The following is a 26,275-nucleotide window of genomic DNA, read 5'->3' as shown; positions in this document are numbered from 1 at the left end:
GCATCACTCAGCGCCACCCCAGCATCACTCTGCATCACCACATCATCACTCGGCGCTACCCCAGCATCACTCAGCACCACCACATTATCACTCAGCACCACCACAGCATCACTCAGCACCACCACAGCATCACTCAGCACCACCACAGCATCACTCAGCACCACCACAGCATCACTCAGCACCACCACAGCATCACTCAGCACCACCACAGCATCACTCAGCACCACCACAGCATCACTCAGCACCACCACAGCATCACTCAGCAGCACCACAGCATCACTCAGGGGCACCACAACATCACTATGCGCTACCACAGCATCACTGAACACCACAGCATCCCTCGTCGCCACCACAACATCACTACGCACCACCACAGCATCACTCAGCACCACCACAGCATCACTCAGCACCACCACAGCATCACTCAGCACCACCACAGCATCACTCAGCACCACCACAGCATCACTCAGCACCACCACAGCATCACTCAGCACCACCACAGCATCACTCAGCACCACCACAGCATCCCTCAGGAACACTACATCATCACTCAGGAACACTACAGCATCATTCTAGAACACCACAGCATCACTATGCGCCACCCCCTTCACAGCATCACTCAGGGCCTCCACTCAGCACCACCACAGCATCACTCAGCACCACCACAGCATCACTCAGCACCACCACAGCATCACTCAGGAACACTACAGCATCACTCAGGAACACTACAGCATCATTCTAGAACACCACAGCATCACTATGCGCCACCCCCTTCACAGCATCACTCAGGGCCTTCACAGCATCACTCAGGGCCTCCACTCAGGGCCTCCACAGCATCACTCAGGGCCTCCACAGCATCACTCAGGGCCTCCACAGCATCACCCAGGGGCACCACAACATCACTATGCGCTACCACAGCATCACTGAACGCCACAGCATCACTCGTCGCCACCACAACATCACTCCGCGCCATCACAGCATTAATCTGTGCAACCATTCAACAACAACTGGTTCAAATATGTTCTCTCAAAGTTTCAAGCTTTTTTACAAATGTCACAAAAATATGTTAATATTTCACTTCTGTTCTTGGATTTTCGTCACAATAAAATACACTGAACATAATCTTCACAAAAGTTATTTACAAAAGTTTAAGCTATTGCCATTATAAATTACAATCACTTTTATTTAAGTATTAATTAATTAAAAAAATTAAAAGCCATTGTTATTTGTAATATCAATACATGTAAGTCACGTAAATACAAAACATGTTGCATTACAAATGCTATCGGTGTCACAGTTGCGAAAGTTATAACTACTGGCATTGTAAATGACAAAGCTATTAATTTAGCTAGTTTCAAAACCAACACATAAATAAAAAAACTGGCATTTACAAGACCAGTAGCTCAAACTTTCCTAATGCGAGACCTATTGCATTGCAAATGCTTGTTTTCTTCTTTTCTACTTGCAAATTCCTGTTCGTTTCTAACTGAACTGGAAACTGACAAAAAAGGAGAATGCTTTTGCATCTCAGATTGTGGCTCAGCCAACAATCATAACGAAAGAATCTGGAATATCTGCAGAATCCATTTCTGCTCCGGCAAGGTTTGGCGGTTTTTGTGATGTCTCACACCAGGGACCAATGATATGGATTACAGTGTTGAGAGTAAGCACATCAGAAGGAGTTATTTAGTTCCTATACGGTTATGACCTGCGGAATGTATTGAATACACAACCGGATGGTGCCAGCATTTATACGCTGATTATTCACGTTCACTCTTCCCTCCCTGTGCTGGTGGTGTTGGGCAAATACCTGTTGACTAGTGCATAAGGCTTGACAGTATGAAAATTGGGCTCCTATAGGCGTAGGTCTTTGCTACCAGACACATAGTTTGATTTGAATTCTGTGTGTGTGCGCACGCGTGGTGTGTCCAGGGGCAAGGAGGGGGAATGATAATACACATGATCTAAGCATCCATCTGAAATCCAGCTCAGCGGACGTATTGCCTTTCCCAAGCCCTTTTCCTTATGATGTCTGGAAAGAGGGTTAATCTTCTCCGAATCTGGAAGATATTAACTGGTTAAGAAAAAAAAGCCTGACACATTTTGAAGTTGTGGTATATAAATAAATAATACCGGATCTATTTTTGACTGGATATAGTAATAACAGATAGCTCAATAAATAAGAGTCAAGATTCGAGGTAGTAGGAGTTTGCAGATTTAATACAGCATAAGGACAGGAACAGGACAACCTGCACAGGACTAGGATGGCAGCGCTGCCGGGGGCAGGATCGGAATCGGCGTAACATTTAATAACAGTGCACAAGCATATATACTAAAACAGTTGCATTACAATACATACGATAGGCGGAGCAGTGGGTGTGGTCAATAGCAGTCGCGAAAGATAAGGGTGAAAGTAGGTGTAACAAGAGGCGTGAACATAGACATGTGATGTAAACGTAACAGAATATGTCATAAAATGGGGCGGAAACATGGAGGGGGCTACCTAAGGAGCCGGGACCTCTAACCTAGTGGTGCGCGTAAACTGACAATGACGTGTTACTAGGAGAAGCTGGGGGCTATGACTTCTGCGCTAGGAGCAGAGACTGAAGTCTGGAGAGTCAGGGCGACATGTACCTAAACACTATCTAGTATCTGATGTTTAGAGAACATGTTGATAGAATCCAAAAGTTATCGGGGTAAAGGCTAACAGATTCTAAGACTGGTGCATGCATTACTCTACATGTAGTGCGTGTTGAAGAATATTAAATGACCATTAATACAGTATTTCTCTTACATGGAGACGTAAAGGCTAGACGATGACGGAAACTATTGATGCGATTCAGTAGATTTAGGAATGCAGAGAAGGAGGGCTGGACTGATAAATAGAATCATAACAGACTCTTGGCAGACTGGCAGGCAGAGCCAGGCCGGGCCGGGCACTGTGAGGCAGGAAGTAAGTGAAGGGTCAGGAACACAGGTGGGGGCTGTATCGCTCCTCAGCGAGGGCTCAGGAGACAGGAGCTGAATCTGGTGTCCGGGCCCTTTTGAGGCCTAGAAACGGGGACTTTTCAATGAAATAACGTGCACACTGAGAAACGTGGCAACGTAACTTTACATAGGCCTAATACTCGTAGCTTTCACGAGAACTGGAAACTGGCATACTAGAGATGGACACAACTGTAATTGCGTCTTTAATCGATCATGGGGAATACATATGCATATTAATCATGCACATACAACATAGGATGGGGAACACGTAGGGACACAGAACATGGCAAAATTTACTTTTCGCTGTAAGTGGGGGTCAGGATGCACACCTATTTACTTCTTATTTTTCATGCTTGTCTTTTTATTCTCCAGATTGCGTGCAGATTGAGTTTATTGCCATGCCCTCGTGGCAACAGGGTTATGAACTTCACTGTAATGGGGCGCCATCACGCCCCCAACAATCGCACTGCCAAACGTGCGAATCGCCTTCATGATTCCTTATGTTTCATTTTTCATGTTCATCCATTTACTCCATTTCTGTTTCACATTTGTCATCCTTCTTAATCTGTTTTAATGCGAGCCTGCGCGCTGAGTGTACTTGCTGTTTCCGAGTTTTTACTGTTCACCCCCTGTCTATCCGGACTTTGTGAATGAACAGGACCAAGGCAATAATTCATGTCAGGCAGCGTTTTATTTAAGAAAATACCCAATGCATTTCGGGCTCAACGCCCTTCTTCGGGGGTCACTGTAAACAAATGACAAATAACCACAGTCACTAATTGTGTCATCCACTTTTAAAAAACATTGCTTAATGCTAATTTAATTAATCAACATGTTGCCCAATCTGTGTCCAGCACTTCAGTATATTACGCTGTGCACTGTTTGTTAAACCATTTGAATAATGTGCTTTACATTTAAATAATATGCTTTACATTGCTCCTAATTCTAATCTTTGTTTCATTGCCGCTTTTAAAAAAAGTTGAAACCACCTCGTTCTCCTCCCCACATGAGAACAACTCATCAATCACTCGCCGTCTGCCTGTGCCTCGGCTCTAAATCACACATTTTCCCCTTCCCAATCTTTTTCCATCTCTCTTCGTGCTCGTTTAAACTAACGTGCCCCGTCTCTCACTTAACCCCAACCTCACAGCCATCATTACTCCTAATTGACTCTCAGTACCCTTCCCTTCCTTCTTAGATGTTTTCACCACCAGAGATGAGCCCACGACATGCTCGCTTAACACATACCTGCTGCCTGTTATTTAAAACCGGCCGTCCTTACTCCGTCTGACTTCCTATGTGTGTCCTCCCAGAATCCCTCCCTTATTTAACACCTGCAATATAAGTCTAGGTGTGCATCCTGACCCCCACTTACAGCGCAGTTTAACTTTTGCCCAACAAACAAGGATAGCACCCAATGACTAAGATGAATAATAGGACTAACTTTCAACAAACACGAGTCTGCACGCTTTAAACATCGATGTGGTTCATCAAAGACAGTGTTGCAAAACGTCGTAGGATTATTTTTAGATGCAAATGACATTTAATGTCGGATATTCACCTGCACTAAGTGTCAAATTAACATTTCAAGCCCAAGTGAAAGACTTATATTGCAGATCAGTTCGAAATATCTTGCTAAAATGTCTATGTTTGTTAAATGCATTTTGAACAGCATTATGGGAGTTGTAGTAACTCACGAAGATTAGTCCTCCATTGCAGCTGTGAGGGAGGGTGATTTTGTAACGTCATCGGATAGTTGAAACCAGGTGTTAAATAAGGGAGGGATTCTGGGAGGACACACATAGGAAGTCAGACGGAGTAAGGACGGCCGGTTTTAAATAACGGGCAGCAGGTATGTGTTAAGCGAGCATGTCGTGGGCTCATCTCTGGTGGTGAAAACATCTAAGAAGGAAGGGAAGGGTACTGAGAGTCAATTAGGAGTAATGATGGCTGTGAGGTTGGGGTTAAGTGAGAGACTGGGCACGTTAGTTTAAACGAGCACGAAGAGAGATGGAAAAAGATTGGGAAGGGGAAAATGTGTGATTTAGAGCCGAGGCACAGGCAGACGGCGAGTGATTGATGAGTTGTTCTCATGTGGGGAGGAGAACGAGGTGGTTTCAACTTTTTTTAAAAGCGGCAATGAAACAAAGATTAGAATTAGGAGCAATGTAAAGCATATTATTTAAATGTAAAGCACATTATTCAAATGGTTTAACAAACAGTGCACAGCGTAATATACTGAAGTGCTGGACACAGATTGGGCAACATGTTGATTAATTAAAGTAGCATTAAGCAATGTTTTTTAAAAGTGGATGACACAATTAGTGACTGTGGTTATTTGTCATTTGTTTACAGTGACCCCCGAAGAAGGGCGTTGAGCCCGAAATGCATTGGGTATTTTCTTAAATAAAACGCTGCCTGACATGAATTATTGCCTTGGTCCTGTTCATTCACAAAGTCCGGATAGACAGGGGGTGAACAGTAAAAACTCGGAAACAGCAAGTACACTCAGCGCGCAGGCTCGCATTAAAACAGATTAAGAAGGATGACAAATGTGAAACAGAAATGGAGTAAATGGATGAACATGAAAAATGAAACATAAGGAATCATGAAGGCGATTCGCACGTTTGGCAGTGCGATTGTTGGGGGCGTGATGGCGCCCCATTACAGTAAAATTTACTTTTCCACATTCCCTCCTTGTCACTACGTTTCCATCAGGAAACATCAATATTCATGATACCATCTATCATTTCATATAGTATCATTTGCTCGTCTCGAATTTTCTTGGAACGGGATTTAGAACGGGACTTGGGACTAGGAATACAAGAGGTAGCACAAATGCCGCCATTCGCAGGGCCACATTGTATACAGAGGCAGCAACTGAATGTGATCGCTACTGCAATACCTAGAAAGGACAACACTTTCCATCCCCAGGCGGAAATTATATTCCAGAACCAACCGGACCATGTCCAGGTGCCTGGATTTTGGTGTAACAGATGGGCAATTTTATGGAGTCTGGTTATAGCTGAATAAACAGACGGCGCGTTATTAGGAATGAAAATGCAGCAACTAGATCCGATGACTCTACATGCCCCGCCCCTATCGGCCAGTATGACGTCAAGGACGAGACGATTCTGGAGCACGACAATTCTCATAAAAGATTGCTCTTCGGTTAAGTTACCTAGAGCAGAGGTAGTCTCAATCACTACTGCTTCAAGGGTTCTGGTTAATCTACGTATCAGTTTACTATTCACGACAGTACCTAAGTAGGGGAAGACACCTTTATTGATATCTATGTATTGTTCTAGAGCAGTTTCAGTATAATCGACAATCGGGAGGTCTCTCTTGTGTCTAGTATGTACTAGGTGGGAATTCCTATGATAGTCAGGTGGGGCTAGAAAAACTGGTGGCAGAAGGAATGCAATGTAACAGGTTCCCTCCCAATCGAGGGGCAGACGAACATATGCGGTCTGACCACAAACAAAATAAGAATGACGTGAAGCTTTGAAAATAGATTTCCTGCTGTCACTATACTTGACAATAGTAGTACAATCACTATGTCCTACATGTACGGAACCATTATTTCTGACACATAATTCGCCTTTGACTGGTAATACTGACATAGCAGGTAAGACTGGAGTAGAATCAGACTGAACATTCAGGACCATAAAATTCGAAGAATAATTACCCAAATTATAAACTTCATTTTCTAGATCTAACCCTGTTCTGTGGGGAAGACCTTGCTTGTCTGGAAAACATGTACTGTTCAGGAAGGACACATCAGGTGAGGATGACGTTAACGTGGACCATGCTCCACACGAACCAGTATGTGAGAATGGATAAGGAAATAGTGGCAGAACTCCCTTCGGTGTCTGAAAAGGGGGGAGTCGACCACACACCCAACAATTAGTGGCATTGCTGGTCTGGTGTGAATAATGTAACATGCGGATAAAGGAATTATTTCGCATAGCAAGACGATAAGATAGTTCATGAGGAGGCAGATCACTAAACGTGTGTTCTACTGTAGTATTAGAAGTCTTATTTACATGAGAAATAGGAAAACATAAATAAAATGCATAACTCGTGCAGGTAATCATAAGGCTGAGATATAGCAGGAAACATAAAATAATAATGCAACTTTTAGAGTTCTCACTAACTCTCTCTCTATGGGGGTCTATTTTATACATGTCAGAAACCGGTCTAACCGTTTCACCTAGGGGAGGACTTAGACAATCAAACTGGCTGACTTATTTTACTAGACCTTAATTTCGACTTATACTCCTGCTGCGGAGTTTTCTCTAACAGGGAGGGCTTTGAATCAGTGTCTTTTGCGGGACAGTCCTTGAGAATAGTACTTTGGCAGTCTTTAAAATCCTCGGAAATGTTCTTGGAAACAGTCTTTAGTCCATAAAATTTCTTTACGTGAGACAGATGGACCCACCCCTTCCTGCCTTCCAGCTTGACGGCAGTACGGGTGGCCAGGAGGACCTGCTTTGGCTCCTTCCAGCGAGGCTCCAGCGGACTTGAACGATCAAAGTTCCTTACAAGAACCAGACTTCCGGGAACGATTTCATGCGGTGCCACCTCGGTATTGTCTGGAAATGCGGCGGCAACCTGTGAACGACAAGAGTGTAGGGCAGACATCAAGGAAGCTAGGTAATCTGTCAGCATATTACTTGAAACATCTGTAATACTTCGGGGTCTAGGTGTACCCCACATATTTGGGGGGCGGCCAAATACGACCTTATAGGGGGACAGACCTGATCTGGAATGTGCGACCATGCGCATATAAAACAGAGCGACTGGCAGAGCTACTAGCCAGTCCACACCTTTCTCTTTACAGACTTTGGCAATGCGGATTTTTAGGGTCTGGTTATGTCTCTCTACTAGACCGGCTGCTTCAGGATGGCGTACACAATGGAACTTCCACTGGTATCCTAACAACAGGGAAACGTGTTTCATCAGCTCAGATGAGAATGGCTGGCCGTTATCAGAATATACGACCCTTGGGAGTCCATAGCGGGGGAAGAATTCACGAACCAACTGCTTGGCAGTGGTCGTGGCTGTGTAATCTGGGACTGGATATGCTTCTGTCCACCTGGACAAAGCGCATACAACTACAAGGACATACTTGAAACCTCGACATCGCTCCATCTGAATATAATCCATCTGGAGGACTTCAAAAGGGTGGTCAGGGGGCTGGAATCCACCTTGTTCCACCGGGACACTTTTACCTGGATTGAACTGGCAACATATCATACAGGTACGGACTTTCTGCTTGGCTGCAGCTCGTAAATGCTTGTTGAACCAAATGTTCTGGATACTGTCTAACATGGCTTTTTCTCCTAAGTGTGCTGGACTATGTGCGGTATTGATAATGACTTGAACCATAGAGTCGGGGAGAAACCATGTGGCTTTTCCCTTCATTACCCATCCCTGATCTGTCTGGACCCCTCCTTGTTCGGACCATTTCTTGATTTCATCGGGAGTAGCATGTAACTGGATATCTATGACATCTTGAGTGGGGTCCTTAACTGTCATACAAGTAGTCTGTTCTGGAGTATGTGTCGGTATCGGATTAACTGACATGTCTGGAGTCTGTGCTGTAAGCTTGGCTGTGCGATCTGCTAGATCATTACCCTGGGAAATAGTGTCAGTAACCTTCGTGTGTGCTTTGCACTTCATGATAGCGATAGATGTCGGTAAGTGTATAGCATCTAACAGAGCTTGAATAAGGAGACCATGCTGAATCTTGGTTCCATGAGAAGTCATGAAACCTCTCTCCTGCCAGAGCACTCCAAAGTCGTGTACGACTCCAAATGCGTAGCGTGAATCTGTATAAACATTAACTTTCAGGTTCTTGGCGTGTATGCAGGCTTGGGTCAGAGCAACTAGCTCTGCTGCTTGAGCAGACAGGGTGTCAATACGGTGTGTTTCTATAACTTCAGTGTCAGTAGTCACTGCATACGCGGCTACTAGTTCTCCTGTACTTGTTCTCATACATGAACCATCCACATAAAGTGTCAGGTCAGGATCTGGTAATGGAATATCTGTCAGATCTTGTCTTGGCTTAGTCATAGTATTAACTACTTCCGCACAGTCGTGTGTGGCAGGATTTGAATTAACTGACGGTAACAGTGTAGCAGGATTTAGAACATTGCAGCGTCTGATTTCTATGTGTGGCTGGAACAGTGTCAGTTCATAACCTGTCAAACGTGCAATTGTCAAGTGCTGAATCTGTGTTCGGTTTAAAAGAACTTCCACGGAGTGTGGAACTTGTACTGTCAGAGAGTGTCCTAATACTATGGAATCACTTTGTCTGATAGCTAGTGCTGTGGCTGCAACTGACTTGAGGCACGCAGGCAGAGCCTGGGCTACAGGATCTAATGTGCTCGAAAAATAAGCACAAGGCTTGTATTGTCCTGCTTGATCTTGTGTGAGAACAGATAATGCTGTACCATCTCGTTCTGTAACAAAAAGTGTAAAAGGCTTACTGTAGTTTGGTGTAGCTAGAACAGGAGCTTGGCATAGAGCTTTCTTTAGCTCATTGAAGCTAAGTGTATGTTCAGATGTCCAAGGGAGGACAGTCGATACGGCTGCCTCCTGTGTCGTTAACTGTATCAGTGGCTTAGCTAGAAATGCATACTGAGGAATCCATTGTCTGCAATAAGAAGTAAGGCCGATAAAAGCACGTACCTCCTTCTGTGTCTTGGGCTGAGGAAGACTCGCTATTAACTGGATACGATCTGGTGTCAACTGCCTACCCCACTTGGACAGTAAGTGGCCTAAGTAGATCACTTGCTGGACACAGAATTGAAGCTTCGAAGGGGACACCTTGTGCCCCATCTCGGCTAGGAAATACAGGACTGTAAGCGATGCTCGCTCGCAAGCACGTTCAGAACGGGCTGTAATCAGTAGATCATCGACATACTGGAGCAGGGCAGTGTCAGCTGGCATGTGAATGTTGTCTAGTTGTCTCTTAAGTGCTTGACTATAAATACTAGGACTTTCTGTAAAACCTTGAGGAGCTCGTGTGAATTTATAGCTCCTTCCATTTAAACAAAAACCGAAAAGGTACTGGCTGTCTGGATGAATGGGGACACTGAAAAACGCGTTCTTGAGGTCTATGACTGTGAAAAATGTGGCTTCGGAATCAATGGCTGTCAATAGGGAAGAGATATCTGGGACAACTGGGTACTGGGGAATAATACATTTATTGAGTTCTCGAAGGTCAATCACTAATCGATATACTGGGGGTGCATTTGGATCAGTACGTTTCATGACTGGAATGATCGGAGAATTACATACATTGGAGTCAGTTTCTACAACTACTCCTTGAGCAATGAGCTCGTCAATTATTTTGGATAAGGCTGCTACAGCCTCAGGTGGCAATCTGTACTGTCTGATTCGTGGTAACACTACACCTGGTTTGAGAGTCACACGATGGGGTGTGATTTGCATGAAACCAACATCAGTTGGACCTTGCGCCCATAGATGTTGCGGAACATTTGACAATCTTGGATCAAAATCTCGTAATACATAGTGACCCTTGAAGTCACGTAAAAACAACCGTATTCCCTCTGGGGAACAGCAAATAACTGCACCTAATTCTTTCAGTGTCTTAATGCCTAACAGATTTTCTGGACATGACTTCGTAAGTAATAGATCAGTAGTACGGGACAATGGACCTACGTCTAGAGTAACTGGCTTAGATATCTCGTTTACAATAGGCTTTCCTGAAAATCCAAGGGAAAAATTTCTAGAGCCTGAGAGCGGAGCCCCTGGAACCTCGGCGTGACTTATGGTAGTCCTACTTGCCCCTGTATCAATCAGAAACTTTCTGTCTTTCCCTAATACTTGACTATGAATATAGGGACCTTCTTGATCTACAGGAATCTCGATGAGAGGCAAGCCTACCTCCCTCTCTAGGCTGTTTCATGAATACTGTTGGTACTCTGGATACTCTGCCTGAGCATACTGGTACATCTGCTGTGTAACATGCTGTGTTGCAGCAATAGGCTGCGGTGCTGGAACTGTCTGTTGTGCATTCTGTGGCTGAGAAGTCTGTGAAACTTGTTCTTGTCTAGGCGGACGTGGTCTTTCTTTAGTTTTACCGGTAGCTATATTATGTTTCAGAACTGCACACTCGTTTATGAAATGACCTGGCTGTTTACAATAATTACATGTCCCTTTAACGGGAGCTGCAGGATGACTGACTTGATTCGGACCCCTCTTCTGACTGTCTTGAGGAACAGATTGTGCAACTAGTACTTTCATTTTCGTGTCTTTCATACGTCTTCTCTCGTGTTCTTGCTCTTCTCTTATTCTATTCTGGTGATACTGGAGCATCTGTAACATCTGGGACGGGGTACTAGCTTGCCATGTACTTTCGACTTTCAAAACTCGATTCTTAACTTGTGGACTTGAATTCTCGACTAATTTAGTAACAAAAAGATGAGGGTATGACTCGCTACTCGTCTTCAATCCACTGTTTATAATGAAACATTTTTCAAATCTAGAATAAAAATCACTAGTGTCTTCATCTTGTTTCTGTTTACAGGCTGAGATTGCATCCCAGTCTTCCTTTTTAGTGGCTAACAATCTGGGCAAAACTTGTATTAACAATTCTGGTAATTCTTTACATTTCTCTCCAAGACCGGTACCTGGTACTCGTATCTTATCTTCAGCTTCTAGAACTGCCCAATCGATCTTTTTCTCTCCCACCTCCCATTCTTTTTCCTTGAGTTTTTCGTATACCCCTGCGGGCAACAGGACCTTTAGCATTTTAATAATATCTGGATACGTATATTCTCCCATACGGAGCATGTCTTTTAACTCTCGGTGGAACCCTGCTGGATCTTTGTCGTGACAGGGAATTAATTTCTTCATCTCTAAGAGTTCCATCTTTGTAATCGGGGTGTAAACAAATACTCGTTGCATTTCACCATCTGCTGTCCTGACTGGGTGTACTTCTCGTAACGGATTCTGTCTATCTATGTAAAACGGTTTACTTTCTGGAGGTGAGACATGAACAAAATGCGGGTTCAAAAACATACTGTATTTATGACGCTGTTCTAGAATGACACTAATTAAATCGGTACCTAAACCTTTCCATCTATACTGGAGTAACTCGTTCAGGACATCATATAACGGACCTGGATCAGAATGTTGACCCTCATACAAGGTGATGAGGTGCTGAATCATATACATACCCACCAGTCGCTGTTCGGCTGGGGGCAGTTTCAGAAACATTTGTGCCACTATTTCGTCTGGAAAAGTGGTAGAATCAGTAGTCCATCGGACTGCTGATCGGGCTAGTTCTTGTTCATGCATAGTACTTAACTCACTATAACCAATTCGTGATTTCAGAATGTGATCGGTAGCTTGAAATACTTGTTCTAGAGAACCTTGTTCTGGTGCTGGAGGATGAAAGATTTTCTTGTGTTCCAAACGTGAATGGCGGTCTGGAAATCTAGATCTACCTACATACGCTATTCTGGCGGTATTCTCGTCCTCTACCTCTTCTGTAGGAGAGTCATTCTCTTTCTCGCTTACTTGTGCTGTTTTACGTTGTTCGTGTAACCTTATTATTTCCTTACGAATTTTCTTGTACATACTCTCTATACTACTGATGGTTCTGTGTTTACCCTCGGCTATATTATCACTCCACCTTGTCAGGGTTCTCATTTCTGTCGGATCTTTGGACGGGTAATCTTGTTCCCTTATTAAACAATTAATCAGAAACTTTAATATCATGAGCTGGATCTCAGCTTTCCTTTGGGACATGGTTTCGCCAATACTTTCTGGATCATCCCCTGTACGGATGAAACGATATATTCTGTCTAGATCTTCTTTCATATCCGGTAGGGTGTCCAAATACCCGGTCACCCGTCTTACACGTATGGAATATATAACCGTACTATCATCGCCTGCGACTGGATCATAGCGGCATTCAGTAAGAGCTCGTCGGATTTCTGCGACGGACTTATATTTGGGCGTACGCTGTAACGCACGTTCATGTAACTCGACTAACGTTACACGTTGGTGTGACGGCGGGGTACCAGGAGGACCTCCTCCTGCGGCCCCTAAACTGGAATCGTCGACTGATACTCTTCGTGCTGGCGCGGCGGGAAATTGTAATGTGGGCTGGACCGGGGGTACCGTAGCAGGTACCCCGGTGTCTGGAGGAGGATTTACAGGAGCTGGTGGAACTGGTGGAACAGGATTTGTGTATTCTGGGACTGTGTCGTCCAAATAGGACGAGAGAAAAATATCAGCTGCGGTCGGTTTGTGACGTAGCTTGGTCGGAACTAATGGTGGCGGAAAATTACTGGATGCATCCGGGGTTGCTTTTGGCAAGCCCTCGGCAAGAAGAGGATACATACCCTTAATGAGGGCATTCCTCTGTCTGTCTGACTGTTCGGTTTTAACTCGCTCACCTATCTCGATTAATTCCCTTTCTTGGGCTCTTTCTATGGATTCTCTACTTAATTCTGACTTTCTGATTTCTTTTTCGGTTCTCTTATGAGATTCTTTGCGCCATAACTCGATGGCATCTTTCTGTGACTGTCTGGCTTTCTTTTTCCATAATGCTTCTTCTACTCGCATGATGCACTCGGCATCCCACGTACCTGATACGGGCCATTTATACTTTTCTTCTAACTCTTTGGTGTACTCCACCCATAAATCTAGATATAATATGGCACTTATGCCATGCTTCTGATACATAAAATGACCTGGACTGTCCCTAGGCGGGACAGGAACTGCTTCTTCTAACAGACCTTTTCTAGTTTTTAACTGACGTAGTTTGGAAAACAAAGGCATGACTGGACTGTAATCTAGACACAATACAATACACAATAAACACGATAATTACACCACTTTCATTCCACGCCATTAAAATACATGAATGACATTTTAAAATAAGTCTTGACAAATACTACCTGGAATACTGAAAACAGAATACATTAATTTTCTCGAGAACAGAACTGACTAGAACAGAAACTAGATGCACTGCTAAAACAGTACGAAACTTACCGGTCTCATAAAGAGACGCGTCAGGACCCGCATCCACCTAAGTGGACACTTCGTGTTGGATCTGTGTACCACCAAACCCACGGACCAGAGTCAATTAGATTGACCCTGTCTAGATACTACCCCAGCAACGGTACTCACCGGGCAGCAAGAACGGAAGGCCTCGGACTGGACTGCTTTGACGCCGGACGGACGAACTTCGGACTTCAGTTACGGGTGGGCCTCCGGATACCTCGGACCTTGGACTCTCGGCTTGGGCTCTGGTCGGGACTCGCCGCGTTCCTCCACCGCCTCGTCTGGATGCTGGACCGCAACCTCCGTCTCCTCCGTGGGCCTGAGGGATACTTGAAGCAGAAATATCTGCCGGTGCGCAGAAGAGTTCCGTCACGGCTGCAGAGGGTCAGGGGGCATACGTGGCTTCACCGGCGCGTGGGGAAAGGGCAGGTCCCTATTCGGGCGCCATTATGTGGTATATAAATAAATAATACCGGATCTATTTTTGACTGGATATAGTAATAACAGATAGCTCAATAAATAAGAGTCAAGATTCGAGGTAGTAGGAGTTTGCAGGTTTAATACAGCATAAGGACAGGAACAGGACAACCTGCACAGGACTAGGATGGCAGCGCTGCCGGGGGCAGGATCGGAATCGGCGTAACATTTAATAACAGTGCACAAGCATATATACTAAAACAGTTGCATTACAATACATACGATAGGCGGAGCAGTGGGTGTGGTCAATAGCAGTCGCGAAAGATAAGGGTGAAAGTAGGTGTAACAAGAGGCGTGAACATAGACATGTGATGTAAACGTAACAGAATATGTCATAAAATGGGGCGGAAACATGGAGGGGGCTACCTAAGGAGCCGGGACCTCTAACCTAGTGGTGCGCGTAAACTGACAATGACGTGTTACTAGGAGAAGCTGGGGGCTATGACTTCTGCGCTAGGAGCAGAGACTGAAGTCTGGAGAGTCAGGGCGACATGTACCTAAACACTATCTAGTATCTGATGTTTAGAGAACATGTTGATAGAATCCAAAAGTTATCGGGGTAAAGGCTAACAGATTCTAAGACTGGTGCATGCATTACTCTACATGTAGTGCGTGTTGAAGAATATTAAATGACCATTAATACAGTATTTCTCTTACATGGAGACGTAAAGGCTAGACGATGACGGAAACTATTGATGCGATTCAGTAGATTTAGGAATGCAGAGAAGGAGGGCTGGACTGATAAATAGAATCATAACAGACTCTTGGCAGACTGGCAGGCAGAGCCAGGCCGGGCCGGGCACTGTGAGGCAGGAAGTAAGTGAAGGGTCAGGAACACAGGTGGGGGCTGTATCGCTCCTCAGCGAGGGCTCAGGAGACAGGAGCTGAATCTGGTGTCCGGGCCCTTTTGAGGCCTAGAAACGGGGACTTTTCAATGAAATAACGTGCACACTGAGAAACGTGGCAACGTAACTTTACATAGGCCTAATACTCGTAGCTTTCACGAGAACTGGAAACTGGCATACTAGAGATGGACACAACTGTAATTGCGTCTTTAATCGATCATGGGGAATACATATGCATATTAATCATGCACATACAACATAGGATGGGGAACACGTAGGGACACAGAACATGGCAAAATTTACTTTTCCACAAAGTCATCTGTGACACATTTTATTTTTTTATTTCTGAATGTATAATGTGGTGTTTTTTGGTGTAAATGAAGACACCACGGTACATTTCCCGCTGTCCGTCCTGCTCTGCATCCTATTGTATGACCCTACGACAGAGTATATGGGGCGAGGCACACCAGAGGTGCCATGAACCCCAACACAAGCAGGGAAAATGCGGTCTGATTCGATCTTGAAAACAAAAAAGTATAATTGAAGTGTAGTATAAGCTTCACGTGCCTGGCCTTGGGCAGGATCGGGTGTGTAACGAGGGCACTCCGGAAATGGCCGAAGTCCCGGTAGCCGAGTTCTAGCTGTGGGCTGCTTTTTTGGGCAGCCTGGGGGCTGTCTGTGCTGTTAGGATGCTGCCAGCGGCCCGTTGGGTGCCTGAGTGGCCTTTCTAGAAGCTGATGGGCGGAGGTATCACTCCCTTTCTCTCGCTGTGCCGGCCCAATAATAAATGCTGATTGAGCTGGGGCATGGGCCTGAGCAGAAGTGGTTACACTTGCATTCATGTGTGACTCAGCAGTGTGAACTAATCTGTGCGTTTTTTGGGTTTCGCCTGCCGAAGGCTGCGCTCTGCGCAGCTTTTCAGCGCAGGTGAAATCCTATGTCGACAATAAGGACTTCTGGAACGTCCCCCGGCTCTCATTGGCTAGCTCCATAAATGGAGGCTAGCCATTGAGTGCCGGATCTGTCCGTCAAGGCCGGACCAGATTCGGGGGCGTTCCGGAGATTTTTTCCCAGGGCGGAGTTACGTTTTTTCCCGTTCCCTCCCCTTTCACTGAAAGTCTGTCCATTCCCGCCCCCTCCGTGTGCCTTTCCGCCCCCCCTCGCTGTCCTGTGCACGTTTCCCGCCGTCCGTGTCCTCTCCCGCCCCCTCCCGCCGTCCGTGTCCTCTTCCGCCCCCTCCCGCCGTCCGTGTCCTCTCCCGCCCCCTCCCGCCGTCCGTGTCCTCTCCCGCCCCCCTCCCGCCGTCCGTGTCCTCTCCCGCCCCCTCCCGCCGTCCGTGTCCTCTCCCGCCCCCTGTGTCCTCGTAGGTGCTTGTCCTTCACTTTTCCAAATGGCTTGCGCGCGCTCACTCCCTCTCTTCCACCTCCCGCCCGGGTTTCTCGCCTGTGGCCACGCACCATTTCCAGAGAAGGCGGGGGCATTCTATTTTTGGCACGCTGGGTCAGTCACGTGATGGCGAGTGACGTCACCGAATGTTGTTGTCGGTACGGGGTGCGGGGGGTGTACAGTGGGAGTTGCGGGGATGGAGGAGGAGCGGAGGCGGCCCGGGAGGGAGCGGCGCTGAGAGCAGGGAGGCACGGCCAGGAGAACGGGCCCGGAGCGCGCTACAGCAGGTAAAGAATGGACGACAACCCGCCTTGGGAGGATGTTGGACGGTTAGGGCAGTTACTTAGAGTACGGAAGAAATCTAGAGCTTGGAATGTGCAAAGGTACAGGGTTTGTATGGGGAACGCCAATGGTTCTCCTCTGGGGTAGAGGAAGAAGGTATGGGAACGGCTGAGAGGAGAGGGGCTGGCACTGGCACACACCCGGCTCTGGCGACTGCAGATTGGCCCGAATTTCTTGTTGGCTTGTTGTTAACCAGGGCGGATGGGAGTGTGGACTGACCTCCCATATGCGTACTGACTTGTAGACCCCCCCTGGCCCCTCCCGGTGAGGAGTCTGGGTGCTGGAGGTGGGTAGCAGCGAGGTCGCTGCCTCCGGGGTGCCGAGGGGTGCGTAGGGTGCCTGCATTGACTTACTAAGCATATCATTCAGGCGGTGTGTCCCCAGTCTCAATAGACTGCTGGTGTGTGTGTGTCCCTTATGGTGTCATCTCAGCTGAGACTGCAGACACCTCCCGCGCATTCTGAGTGGGGCCCCGGGGCCCTCTGCAGCAGGCTGTGTGTCCGCAGTCTCAATAGACTGCTGGTGTGTGTGGTGTGTGTCTCTTATTCTTCTCTTTGCTTCTCTCTTCGTCCATCATTCGACCCCCTCCACATTTCTCTCACCAGTGTGTTTTTCTCGCCGGTTCTTTCCTTCCCTCATCCATTCCATTGCCCTCCCGATGTTGCTGTCTCACTTTGCCCCTTTCTCTCTCTCCCTGCTTTGCACGCTTCTCTTTTCTGTGCCTCGCCCTCGTTTCTCTGCTCCCCGTCTCCCTGCCTGTCACCCTCCGTAACGTGCCTCTCCCTCCTCATGCCTCACTCTTACCCTCTTCACTGCCCTCTCCCCCTCTACTCTCTGTGCCCCCCCCCCCCCCGCAGGCACCCCTCGTTTTCCTCTCTCACTGCCTGTTTACTGCCTCTCGCTTTCTCGGTCTCGCCCTGCTCTCTGCCTCTCCCTGACTCTTTTCTCTGCCTCTCCAAACTGTCCCCTGTGCACCCTCTGCCTCTTTCTCTCTTTCCACTCCACCTCACGTCCCTCTCTTTCTTTAAATCCAGTGTTGTCTGAGTTTCCTCCAGTCTCCCCTTTGAATTTAATGACCCATAAATGCCTACTTTCTCTGCCTTTCCCGTTCTCTCCCCTCCTTGCTGTCCTTTCTTCCTCTGCCCCCTCGTCTGTTTCTTCCTCCCCGGCCCTCTTCACTGTTTCTCTCCCTCTCCGTGCCTCTCTGTGCCTCTCCCTCTCTCCGTGCCTCTCTGTGCCTCTCCCTCTCTCCGTGCCTCTCTGCGCCTCTCCCTCGCTGTGCCTTCCCTCTCTTTGCCTCTCTCTGTCCAGGCTTTCTCCCTTGCCCCATTCCCGTCACAGCTGGCCAACTCGACTGCGCGGTTTAATCTTCAACGGGCTGGCCGTGACCTCAGTGGTCGTGACATCTCTGCCCTGCTGTGTTCTCTAGCTCCGTGACCTCAGACGCCAGCAGCCCCGTTGCTGTGGTGATCAGAATGCCACCTACAGACAGGTTTGTGGCCGTTGTGGAGGGTTTTGCTGGACTTCACTTTCGGGTTGTGTAAGAAGCAGGACCCTCCCATCAGAGGCCGCTCCGCCCGATCACAGAGATCATACCAGCGAGTGGTCACACTGAGAAGAAGAACCCGGAGGAGTGTGCAGGTATGGGCGTGAGTGCAGCAGCGTGTGACTGTTGGATGAAGTAATCAGAGCAGAGAAATAGCCTTCTCTGGGGGTGGGGGCAAGAAGTAAATCGTGTAGGCTGGGCCTTTAGTGGGATGAAAAAAACTGGGGGTCTCTCCAAAGTAAAGTAAAGTCCACATTTGTAAAGCGCACAATCACCCGTAAGGGTCTCTAGGCGCTGGGGGGCCGTCGGGGAGATTAAGCGAGCTATTGCCCAGAGTCACATGGTGCTGGGCTAACCTGCCGCCGGAGCCGGGGATCGAACCGTGGTCCCCAGATTCCAGCGTCAGTCGCCCTGGCCGCGGCGCCACACCTCTCCCACAAAGGGCATGACCAATATAATTAAGGACGTGGCTTAAAACATGTAAACTAAAAGTCTGTGCTTAATAGTATAGTGTGCCGCTCGGCCTGTATTTTGCTGTTTCTGTCATTACATCCAGATATATATAAAAGTAACATATCTACAACAAGTCGAGACTATTGACTTTGTCAATAGTCGTTAGTTGCATAAGATAAATAAGCAGCAACTATGGGTTGCATATAATATTGGAAAAGCTTTGACTTAAAGCCCTGGTGACACAAGACCATGACCAAGACAATGTTGCTGCTCCTTCGTTTCAAAAAGAGAAGGGAAATCCAGAGAGAAAATTACTCTCTTTAAAGGATTCCCCTTCCCCTACACCGCTCACCTGGCATGTCCTCATGCCGTAACTTCTCCACTAGTGAGAAGTGAACAGTGTGAGCACGCGCATATCAATGCTCTGCTATTGCCATTGTAAATGATTGCAGAGTGATTGCAGAGTGCTAGGGAGTGCTAGGGAGTGCAGAGTGACTAGGGAGTGCTAGAGAGTGCAGAGTGACTGCAGAGTGCTAGGGAGTGCAGAGTGACTAGGGAGTGCAGAGTGACTAGGGAGTGCAGAGTGCTAGGGAGTGCAGAGTGACTAGGGAGTGCTAGGGAGTGCAGAGTGACTAGGGAGTGCAGAGTGCGAGGGAGTGCAGAGTGCGAGGGAGTGCAGAGTGACTAGGGAGTGCTAGGGAGTGCAGAGTGACTAGGGAGTGCTAGGGAGTGCAGAGTGCTAGGGAGTGCAGAGTGCTAGGGAGTGCAGAGTGACTGCAGAGATTAAGCTAATGGCAATGTAAATGACAATGCCATTTATTTATCTGTTTTCAAAACCAACACATAAATACACATTTTGTCATTTACAATGCCAATAGCTCTAACTTTTCCAAAGGCGAAACCATTGCATTGTAAATGCTTGTTTTTTAATCTAAGTGAAGTCTAAGTGAAGTTAATAGAACATGCCCCCCACCCCCTTTCTTTTCATAAAACTTGGCTGAAGCAGTGTTTTGCGGAAAGGCATTTCACAAATGTGGGCCACTGTTTTTGGTGTGCCCGGGCCTATTTTTGATCCCAATCCAACCCTGGCCTTGGGCCACGGAATATACTGAAATTGAAGGAAGTTGTGTCCTGCAAATTGACCAGGGAGCGCCACACCACCATCCTCGAGGGTCATTTGCCTGTCAGCTTCTGGTAGCCTGCAGCTTTCGCAGGCCATTGTCCTACGCCAGGCACGGACCTGCCACCCCACCAGGGGCCCCGTTATTATTGGGCTGATCTGGTCATTGACAATACATCAAGATAAAATGGCCCAGATCCACGTCTGCTGCCCAACACGAAAAGAAACAGTATGGAAATTAACATCCACGTAGCCGGTTCGGAAACCCACCTCCCTTTTGCCCTCCCCCCAGCTTTAATCCACCCTAAAACAGAATTATCAAGATATGTCCCCACACATTCCAAAAACAAGAATTGGCAAAGCCAATAAGTCTCGCCTTAGAGACTTATTGGGTCAGCCAATTTCTTTTTGGGTACATCATCAATACAGGCTGCACAGTATGACGGGAAGGTATGTAAAAAAAGCAATAGTAAAATAATAAGCACAATGACGCGACCCAGCGTTGTGCTTTTAAAAATAAAACCTGCGTTAACGGAGCCCGGGTGGGGTGGCGAGCGGCGGCAGCAGCACATGAATGGTAGAGAGAAGCATAAGGAGAGCTAGGGATAAAGAAGCACGCCTATGAACGTGAGCAACAAGTTGTGGGGGCACATAAGCACACTGACCAGAGAGTGAAACATGAGCTCGGTGGGGGCCAGAAGCACACGGGTGATAATACTTTAATTGTAGTATATTTTGCACAATATTCTGTACGCACCATTAGTTAGCGGAAATCTGTGCGTAAACTGCACTGCAGCAGCGCAATATCACTAATCAGATGTAAGAGGTTCAAATGTGTTAAATTGCACTGTGATGTCATATAATCCACTTTAATCTACTTTCCGTCCTGCAGCTGACTGTGAAAAACGTGAATTCATACGGTTTACCAAATAACTGACAATCTATTTCCTTTTTAATACATATCTCAAATGCATAATTCCTGGTGAACGATTTGTTTCGTGTTCCAGAAAGTATTGGTACAGCTGACACAAGCCCTCGTGAATGCATCGGTTACCCAAGCCACATTTTTTTTATTATTCAATATATCGTGGAACAAGACACATCTGCTTGGAATTAAAGTCAGTGGGACCAATAAAATTAAATTTAGTGAACTCAGTGGTTCACCCACTTTGTCTACGCAGCAATCCCATTGCCCTGCCACTCAAAGATAACAACAAAGTTTAAGGGATGGGTGACCCCCACCCCACCCCGCTGCTTTTAAACCCAGATTCCTGTTCACTGTCACTGAGAAGCATTAATTGTATGCAGTTTATTCTCTTTTCGGTGTCGGACATTTTGCTTCCAATTAAACACCTCCAGCACTTTCTGCATGGAGCAGGATTTTTTTAAATAGCTAAATAATTCATGCAGGCTTTTTAAGACGGGCCCTCTCTGAAGTTGTGCTAGGTGAATGCACCTGATCAGACGCTGACAAGAGAAATACAAATTATACTTATTTTACCAGAAAACACAGCATGGCTAACCAGAGGTCATGTTTGTATAATTTTATTTAACAAATATATACCATGGAAAGACTGGCCACACCAGTATTTGATCAATTGTTACCTAGGTCCTTGGGCACTTGGTCACCCTGCATGCACTCGCATGAAGTGCTTCAATAAAAATTAAATAGATGGCTCTCACAGCTCACACAGTCAAAGGACACTCCCCAAGGAAGCAGTAACTGGGCCGTGCTCCAGGGGAGGGACTAACATATGAAGGGGAAGTTAAGCCGGTACGCACTGAACAAAGAAAAGCAAGGAAATTAGAGTGAAAAATAAGGCCATCCAATAGTAAGCAGTGGATGGTCTCTAAGCCACTAAAAGTAACCAGATGTACGACCATTTTAAATGTACTAATGTCTCAGACACATTTAGCGATTCCCAATGGGGTCGCAATTTGACCTGCCTCATCAATATTCATGAGGCAGGTCACAATTTGTGACCCATTGGGAATGGCCTCTACTCACAGGGATGATGGCATGCTGGTCGGCAGACCACGTCTGTGTTGCTTTAGAAATAAAGCAATTGTTTTTTGTAGTTGCTTTTTTTCAATGAACCCGTTTTCCTTGATGCATTTAAAAAAGAAAAATTAAAAGTTTCCTTTTCATTTACATTTTTTAAGAGTAGGCAGGCCGTGGTCCCTGGGACCACTGCCTGCTCTTTAAAAAATGTTGGTGCCCACATTCACAAATGGGAAGGGGTCCCTTGGAGGTCTCCTCCCATTTGCGAATGGGTTACCACTTCCTTCACGGAGTTGGTAAAATATGAATGTTTTGTGACTGCATTCCAGGCGCAAAACATCCGTTATTGCCCCTGCGACTCGAATCAGGAAGGGACACCCTTGGCCTAAAACCTATTTTGAGAATCGGTAATAGCTTATCGACTTAGTACACGATGAAAGCTTTTTAGCGGTCGCAAACAGCCCGCTTTTCCGTTTGCGATTGCTAAAAAACGGTTGTATGTCTGGCCTAAAATGTCTTGCAAGTGCTGATGCTATCTTCTAAGGCAATTGAAGATAAAGCACCTGGGCAGGACCAGATACAGGGTTAACCTCAAGAACATATAACATATGAGGCAATGTATCCCACAGAAGGTAATCAGCGTGCATGGTAAATCAGAATCTGGATTAAGCATAAGGCTCAATCAGATGCAGCAAGGAATCTGACATGCAATCAGTCTCAAAGCAAAACCAATCCTAGTCAAAATCAATAGACTGACCTATGCCGTTCTGCTTTCAGAACGGGGCGCACCAGACTGGCTCACGTCCAAGTGTTTCAGTTTTTGGACAAATTCACAGTAGAAGTCAATAGAAATCGCATAGTCCACATAATGTGAGCAAAGCCGAACAAATCACATTTCAGAATTGTACAAGGTCACCTATTTCAACCGTTCCCATCTCTTCACTTAGACGTGGCCAGATTTCTGGTCTCCAAACAACTGGATTGGGCTTCTCCTGTGCTGGTGCATTTGACCATAAATTAAGTGTCTAAATGAAACCAGAATGTTTTCTCATCACAAGAATTCACCTTTACATGGATACCAACACTGATTTAAATGTTCTTTTGAGTACTGATCATTTTTACACTGTTTGGGTTAGAAGGCTACCCATTCATCTGTATGTAGATCAGTGCACACTGGATTATATCTCTGGAGGGCAGCATTGTTGACCGCTTGTTGAGGGTTCACCCATACCAAGACCTTCCAACACCACTTATATATAGGCTTTCAGGTAAGTAGTGTCGGTGGGGGGTTAGTCTCCTCAATCCCAAGCATTTTCCGTCGTAGTAGTTAAATCTCTATTCTATTAGTTATACCCTTGGAGAACCCCTTACTGTGCTGGATAATTGTTCCCTTCAAATACACCGATAGGACTAAAAGCGAATTTTGTCATGATCTGTTTTCACTGTTCCTATTCCTTCTTGTGCATTGCCTACTTTGTATCTCCAGTGTTCTTATAAATTACTAAAAAGTAGCATAGAGCACTTGAAAAACTATTAAGTAAATGTTACTGTGTTTTAGTTTAGTTATGCTTTCCGTCCACTCAAAACAAAGTGATGACACAAGTTTGTTAAAGTGATGCATATTGAATTTTTCCTCCCTAATCCTTCTGTTTTCTTCTGCAGTTTATCTCAGTACAGTGAGGAGAACATGATGGACCCCTACAACCTGGCAATCTGCTTCGGGCCTACCCTTATGTCTGTTCCTGAGGAGCAGGACCAAGTTTCCAGCCAGGCCCACGTCAACGAGCTCATCAAGACCATCATAATTCAGCATGAAAACGTCTTTCCAGGGATCAAAGAGCTAGAGGGACCAACCTACACAAGGGGAGTGAGCACAGATGACTGGTATGTGGCCTGGTCTTGGATTCCTAGTATGTGTAACCTCCTTCGGAGGGAGTGTGGCAACATGTACTTAACGAAGGCTGGGATGCTTGGGTGTGAAACGCCTGCTATTAGCTGGGGATCTGAAGGACTCTGCATACACTAGTATGTAAAGCTAAGAAGATGTGTAAAGGACCTAGGAGTATGACTTGTGGGGTAGACGTGTTTCTGAAGAGCTGGACGGCCCAGTCAGTAGTTTTTGAGCAAAGAAAATGTACCAGGAGCTCTACTTTGATAGGAGGTGCCTACTCTGGCACAAACGTGTGTGTAATACATGAGGAGACTTTCTAACAGGCACAGCGTTTCAGCCAAAAGCATTTGTGCCCACTGCATTTTGTACTGCGCTTGGGGTACAGTAGCGGGTAGTGCTGTGGAAGAGGGGCAGGTGGGGAGGGAACAATATATTTTTTTTAAAAACCTTACCTGCGTCCGCCTGCGTCCTGCTCTTCTTCTCACAGGCACAAACTCCCAGATTCCACTGCGGCCAATCCTGATTCTGCTCTCATGACATGAGAGCAGTGTCCGGATTGGCCTGAGTGCTCTGGATTTGTAATCCTAGGTAGACTGGGAGCCTGTGCCTGCTCTCTTCAACCTGGTAGAGCAGCTCGGGTTGGAGACTGCTTCAGTGCGCATGACTGTTTGGGCTGCCGAACATTCATGAGCACTGATCATGGCACTACAACTCCCCCCTGCGCCTGTCGTCCCCCCATGGCCCCGTCCCCAAAGACTCCACAGGAAAGGAAAAATAAAACGATAATAAAATGTGTTTATCTTTTTACTTTTACTTTCCTGCCGTTTTGAGTGAACTGGGGAGAGGGTGGGGGTGAAGGGGTTGACACTTCCGCCATAGCAGAGTAGATGCGGCTCCCTTATTTTTTTTTGTAAGGGCGCTAACGTCCACTCTTACATTAGTCATAACCCTCTACTGCCACTTCTGGCAGGAAACAGGTACTGCATGCGTTTAAGCCACAGAGGCATGTTCTCGGACGCTCCGGTGTCACTGCCCTCAGCCATTCACACATGCGAAGCCACGAACATTAATTTCTTATGGTGTCAAACTCTCCCTATCCACCGCAACACATAAAGCAGGCTGCCACCCGGAAATAGGCTGACCCTTTTAGTTTCAAAGACTGTCCAATAGGTGCTCAGTTTATTTTTGTTTAAGAGCTATTTTGCTACTACACGGTGTACAGTACTGTCCTGTTTTTGCGCGCATGTATGTGACTAATTGGATTGGCTGTCGTAAGCGATTATGGATTTTTTGTTTGTTCAAGACTGTGTTGATGCTTCATGCTGTCTGTATACATTTGTGTGGTTGCCTGGTGTTGTCTGAAGTAGGTGGTTGCTGCAAGTTTTTAGGTCGAGCCTGGGCAACGCAAGCGCTGCTCTGCTGCATGCTGTATGGAACAGAAGCCCCGCCCACACTCCACCCATATTTGTCATTGTCCTTCGTAAATGCTGGCTTCTGATTCGTTAATAGGCTTTGTAGTCCCTCCTTAGTACCGCCTCTTCATTTGTAACCTCCTATGAGGACTGGCCCTTTAACTTCGGTTGTTACATGGTATATCTTCTTTTAGTCTGTAAGCACTATTTTCTTTAATGAGTTTCTTCTACTGTAGGCACGATATGCTTTCCTGCAGCATTCACTTTCCGAGCAGCCGGGACAATGGCGGCCGCTTCTTTGAATAGGCCTCGCATTTACAAGTGTTTGAGCTATTGGCATTGTAAATGTAAATGACAATGCTTTTATTTATGTGTTAATTAACAAAACAAATAAATAAAAGGCATTGTCGTTTACAATGCTACTAGCTTAAACTCTCGCAAATGCGAGGCCTATTGCATTGCAAATGCTTGTTATTACTTCTTGTTGCGAGGGTATCTGCCCGAATACGTGCCCAAGTAAAGTAGAAACTCAGGCAGACATTCTTTCTTATCCCTTCAGTAGCAAATACGTTTCAGGCTGGATCTGACCTCCACGGTCGGCCTAAAAGGGGCCCTGCCATGGAGTGTGAAGGCAACATCTGGAACCGATTCACCTCGTGTCAAGGCTGTTAAAAGTGCGACTGGCTGGGAGTGGGGAGCCCCCCCCCCCCCCCCCCCCCCCCCCGGAGGCCGCCTTAAAGCAGCAGCATAAAAAAATCCATTAT

At 46.3% G+C, this 26,275-nt stretch overlaps 1 protein-coding gene across 4 annotated transcripts in view; it reads left to right on the top strand.

The window, feature by feature from the left end:
* SRGAP2 (SLIT-ROBO Rho GTPase activating protein 2) overlaps nucleotides 1–26,275 on the top strand; it is a 532,947-nt gene that overhangs the window by 489,001 nt on the left and 17,671 nt on the right. For all 4 annotated transcript variants that reach the window (XM_078644579.1, XM_078644580.1, XM_078644582.1 and 1 more), the window contains one exon: nucleotides 23,871–24,092. In XM_078644579.1, coding sequence (XP_078500705.1) covers nucleotides 23,871–24,092 — 222 coding nt within the window. The remainder of the gene's footprint in view (nucleotides 1–23,870; nucleotides 24,093–26,275) is intronic.

This window comes from Lissotriton helveticus, chromosome 5_1 (assembly GCF_964261635.1).
Source record: "Lissotriton helveticus chromosome 5_1, aLisHel1.1, whole genome shotgun sequence".
Taxonomy (NCBI): domain Eukaryota; kingdom Metazoa; phylum Chordata; class Amphibia; order Caudata; family Salamandridae; genus Lissotriton; species Lissotriton helveticus.
The sequence above is the reverse complement of the archived record's forward strand: the minus strand, read 5'-3'. Positions and strand labels throughout refer to the sequence as shown.